Below are 5113 nucleotides of genomic sequence, written 5' to 3' on the forward strand. Positions count from 1 at the left end.
ACTCGCTGCTCCACTCGCTTTTTCCCTTGGCGGGTGCTGGGGGGGTGGTGGGAGGGGGGGGGAACGAGCCAGGGATGGAAAATCATCAGCAATTTATCCCCCGCCACCGCAGCGCTGCGATGAGGCCCTGGGCAGGAGCCTGGCTGGGATGCAGCCCCGCTTGGTGGCAGCTCCTGGACTGACTTTCCCCCCCCCATACCAGCCCGTAATCACATTTTTTGGACCAATTTCTCCAAATTATTCCCACCGGGGCCGTGGCGAGCAGTCGTGTCTGCGTGTATGTACCCCGTGCAGAACTGCTCGAGCAGCTGCGCCAGAGCCTGGGGCGGAGGGGGGGCGCTGCGAGGAGGGAAAGGCAAGGCAGAGCCTGCTGGGGGCAGTTTAGATGCTGTGAAAGAAAACAAAACAACACCCCAAAAAGGAGAAAAAAAAAAAAAAATTCCCTAAACATGTTCTAAGTGTACTTGTTTGAATTAATTGTAATGTAATATATTATTTGTTGAATGTAGTAATTAGGTATTTATGAATATATTGCTGTAATTTCTGAAAACATCCAAAAAACCAAAAAAATTAAATAATAAACTCTTCCACACTTGACGGCAAAGGATCGTTTCTCCCCCAGCGGCGATGGGAACGCAGCCCCGCTCCAAGCATCCCCCAGCCTCGCCCAGGGCAGCTCCTGCCCTCGCCAGCCCGCGGGCAGCGCGGGGGGAAGGCAGGGCAGGCAGGGCACAGATGGCAGGCAGGAGCCTGGCCCAGATGCTCGGGGAAGGGCAGCGCTCAGGGCTTGCCACCGTTTCCCCCCCGCCGCCCTCGCCCCTAATAATTACATCTGCCATCAGCACAGCAGCCCGACGCCGGGGAGGATCCTGCCCTTGCCTGTCGGGCTGCCGCAGGGGAAGGGGGTCGGAGCCAAAGGAGCAGAGCTGTGGGTTTTTCCAAGCATTGTTTAACCCACGTAGGCTTGATGCACAGCGTGCGACAGAACCCAGGGACTAATTTGATGCTGCTCACTCAGCTGCAATTATTTTTTTTAATTTATTTTTTTATACACACAGTCTCGGATTTTTTTTTTTTAAAAAAAAAAAAGAAAAAGCTAGACACATGATATTACAGCCTGGCTTCCGAGAGGGAAAACCATTTTCTTTTGTCCTTCTCCAAAGAGCAGATGGATCTGCTTCCCAGCTGATCTCCCCAGCAGAGCAGCAGACACCTCTCACTGCCGGCACAGCTTCCCCCTTTTTCAAGCCTCTGAGAAAATTCATGGCGAAGCACCGCCTAGAAATTTATTGCTTTTCAAGCCAGTGTGTGGCCTGTGCTGCCCTCAGAAGTTCCCTCTATGAAGTACACCCACACTCTCCAGGGCGGAGAGATCTGCCTGACATCACTCGACAGCAACCTCGCGCTGGCAAGCCACCACCTGCACCCAGCAGAGCTCTGAACCCAAGAAAGAGGCCCACGGCTGCAAAAAAGGGACCGTGCAGGGACACTCCTGGGCCCACGGCTGCAAAAAGGGACCGTGCAGGGATGCTCCCGGGAACCACGGCAGCTCTGGAGCACTGCCCACCTGGCCCTGCTCTCTCCCCTGCCTTGGTGCAGCCTGGGTGGCTTTGGGATATTGGTGGAGGGCGGTGGAGGCTGGCCAGGGGGAGGAGCAGGGCCTGCTCCCTTCCACTGCTCTCTCCTGGGAGGTTCTGAGGGCTGGCCTGGCCTGTACCTCAGAAATCCTGCGAGTCGGTGCTCTCGCTAGGCTGGAGGTTAGTCCGGAGCTTATACATGTGATCTAAAGCTTGAGTAAGGAAAGTCCCAGTCGTGTTGATCTCCATCAGGGTTAAGTTATCCAGCTAAAAGAGAAAAGAACAGAATTTTGGGGAAAAGCCCTGTCGCAGCAGAGGACAAGGAATGCAGAGAGCAGCTCTGCAGCCCACACTCTCCCTTCAGTGACACCCCAAGGGCCCGGCCCTGCAGCACAGGAGCACTGAGAGCACCATTTCCACCAGGCACGGGGAGCTGCGAACCAGCCCATAAAGCGAGGTTTCAGCATATGGCTTTAGTTCCCAACTGACGTAGCCACAATCCAGGAAAAAAAAAAACATGCCCCAACCAGCATTTTTCACGAGCAGCTCTCATCAGTCACAAGCCCACACAATCGCACGGCATCTGGAATCCTCCCAGCACAGAGCTGGCAAACCTCGCCCCGCGCGTCCCCGCCGCACCTTGGCGTGAGCTTCCTGCTGCCTGACGAAGCTGTCCGCAGAGAGCCGCAGCTTGGCGAGCCGCGTGTCCCAGGTCTCCTTCACCAGCGTCCGAATCTCATCCGCTTTGGGGATGTTGTCCGAGGCACTAGAGGAGGAGAGAGAAGAGCAGAACAGGCTGATGAGGGACTCGTACGTTATGTCACCGGTTTAAGTCACGCTGGCAGCTCTTCAGCCCTCTGAGGCACGAGCCGAACAGTTTGCTATAGAGAAAAAAAAAAAACAACCTGCAACTCAACATTAAAATCCAGCCTGGTACTTCTGCTGCTGGGATTTCTGGGATAGTTTATTTACCCAGGAATGCTCAGCTCTGATGCAGCATCTGGTTCTCACTAGAATCCTTCTGCTCTTTAATTGCCCAGCTGGTACGAGGTACACGGAGGGCCAATAACCCGGCCAAAGTCACAGGCAGCCAGGGAATTGAAAGGACTCGGCTGTGATTAGAGCCCCGGCTCTGTGCTCTCGTGGCTTTATCAGAGAGTATTAAGTTGAAAGGACTGTACGAGTTGTGCCACATCCTCCCATTAAGGCAATTCAGCGCTGCCATAAGGACCTCGAGAGATCAGATCAATTCACACGGACAGAGCTGTCAGGGTTATTCTAGCGTGAGGGAAGGAGCCGCACGCCAAGAGCGTCATCTCCAGAGGAAAAGCCAGTGCTTAAATGATCACCCCGCCGTAATTGAGGGCTTAAAGTCAGAAGAGCCTGCGCTGAGAAAAATACCAGCCAGCACATTTTACAAGTGAAATGCCTCAGCAGGCAGGAGTTCAGACTCGGAATATCCCTGGTCTCCTGCTTCTCAGGCTGAGGAAAGAGGAGCTTTCCTCCTGAAGGAGAGCCAAGGAAGAAGCCTGGAGGGTTCAGGCTGCTGAACAGATTGCAGCCACGGAACGCGCTGCCGATCCTCAAGGCCTCTACGCTTAGCTGCCGCTCAATAAAGCAGCACAGCCCCAATTATCAGGCCACAGAACAAGCAATCCCCAAGTTACTGAAATGCAAAGTTACCATGAGAAAACTGCTGCAACGAGATCTTGGCACGCTGTGAAATAAACCTCCATTAACTCTCACTTTCCCACCGCCCTCTGGGGTTGCTGCCAACGAAAGCTTGAAAAATTGTCTATGCAAGCATGTACTCGGGCAGAAACTGTTACAATACATTTCCTACTTACTAGTTTAACAGCAGCTTTGTGAGTTCCATATAATAGGGACTAGGCATTGGAGTGAAGGTGTCCTCTTTACGTTCCTGGTCCCGGATTTCCTCCAGTTTTTCTAAAATACAACCAGGAATGGTCAGGCATTGCCAGGCCTCTGACACTACAGGCATATTTTCAGCCCTCCACTTAGGAAAACCCATGTGCTATTTCTATAGGACCGACTCTATGTCCAAGCTTAAATCAACGTGCGGACAGAAAAAGGTTTCTGTAATGCAGACACGTGGGTGCTGACAGGGACACTGAGGCCACGCTTAGCACAACATGCTGGGAGGGGGGTTCTACACCAGTTTGATCCCCAAACCCATCATCTGCTGAGACACAGTCCCTTCACCCACACAGCACTTGTGCTAACTAGCATTTGTGCCCTTGAATTAATAAAGCGGGGATGCTTGGTGCAGGCCTCCCTCTGACTGCAGCTCCACTGGTGTTTACTTCTTCTCTCACAGTTTCCCTTGAGACGACAAAAGGAAGGGTGCGAGGATTCTCCCTTTTTAGAGGGTGAGATGATTTTCCAATGCCCTCAAGGAAAATGATTTAATGGAGTGAATGAACCAGTGATTAACAGACATATGTGCTCTCCAAGGTCCCTCTCTTCACAGAGAGTCATCCAAGGTCCCCAAAGCTCTTTCTGAACAAGCCTTGTGAGAGATGCAAGTGCTGCTCAGAAAGAGCAGCAACCACTGCTGAAGAGGAATGTCAGGATGGGGGATTCAATCTCATCCTTGTTCTTCCTCCTCACCAGAGGAACAGAAGTTAAATGCCTGACTTAACTGGGAAGATTACATCTTCTGTAAATATAAAGAATTATATAATAATATAAAGTGGTGGAACATTAGATCCTTCTCTCTGAGTTACTTGGTGTTTGTTGAATTAAGCTTCCCACTAATGGTGAAAATCAGAGATTATTTTTTTTTTTAAGTCAGTGTTTCTGCTGCACCCACTGAAGCCCAGGGCCGAATCCACCACCCTTACCAACATCCATCCATTCCGGAGGAATCAGCCGACACTTCTGCCTCTGCTTCAGGTTAATGGCCAACCAGACAGGCACTTCCACTGGTAAGCCAGGATTGAAAGGACCTAGATCTCCCTGGAAAACAAATTGAAGATAAGAGTAAGGCAGCAGTGAGGGCTCAGGCACCACAGAACTTGTCTGCTAATTTGGCCTCAGCCATCTCTAGGGACTATGAGTTTCCAGGGGGAGTTTGAAAAGCCTGAGTCAAATAGCATCTGAATTTGCTCTTCTCGCTTCCCAGAATTCTCGCTCTCAGGCTTTTCCTCCTCTCCCTTGAGAAGCAATAACGAACATTTCCGGTACATTTTCTATTTCAAAGCGTTTCACAGAAGTTATAGGCAGAAATTACATCTATCCTGGAAACGCAGCCCCCCAGGCTCAGGTCGAGGTGCCTTCAGAGACAGGCAGCAGCAGAGCAGAGCTTGCACCACCAGCGCTGCAGACCCCGGCACCCGCTGCCAGAGCTGGGGGCTCAGCACCAGGGCAGCCTGTCACCCCCCGCCGCCCTCAGGCACGGCACAGGTGCCAGGGGCTGCGCCGCTCACTGCAAAAGCGCCAGAGATGGGGGGGGGACAGTACTGACCCCCCTCCCAAACCTCCTGGGGGGTTGCCCTGCCCCCTCCCCCAACCCC

At 52.5% G+C, this 5113-nt stretch overlaps 2 protein-coding genes across 2 annotated transcripts in view; one reads left to right on the forward strand and one right to left on the reverse strand.

Annotated features, from left to right (window-relative positions):
- GSE1 (Gse1 coiled-coil protein) overlaps positions 1–5113 on the forward strand; it is a 22710-nt gene that overhangs the window by 15529 nt on the left and 2068 nt on the right. Inside the window, exon 6 of the mRNA XM_026856906.1 lies at positions 2031–2034. The gene's annotated coding sequence lies outside the window, so the exon portion shown is untranslated. The remainder of the gene's footprint in view (positions 1–2030; positions 2035–5113) is intronic.
- GINS2 (GINS complex subunit 2) lies at positions 1083–5070 on the reverse strand. The gene is made up of 4 exons (XM_026856841.1): positions 4442–5070; positions 3425–3524; positions 2217–2343; positions 1083–1844 (listed from the first exon to the last, which is right to left on the reverse strand). Exons 1-4 carry the CDS (start codon positions 4449–4451, stop codon positions 1719–1721), a joined length of 363 nt encoding a protein of 120 aa, XP_026712642.1. The 5' UTR covers positions 4452–5070; the 3' UTR covers positions 1083–1718.

This window comes from Athene cunicularia (genome assembly GCF_003259725.1).
Source record: "Athene cunicularia isolate RWA chromosome 11 unlocalized genomic scaffold, athCun1 chr11_part1, whole genome shotgun sequence".
Taxonomy (NCBI): Eukaryota; Metazoa; Chordata; class Aves; order Strigiformes; family Strigidae; genus Athene; species Athene cunicularia.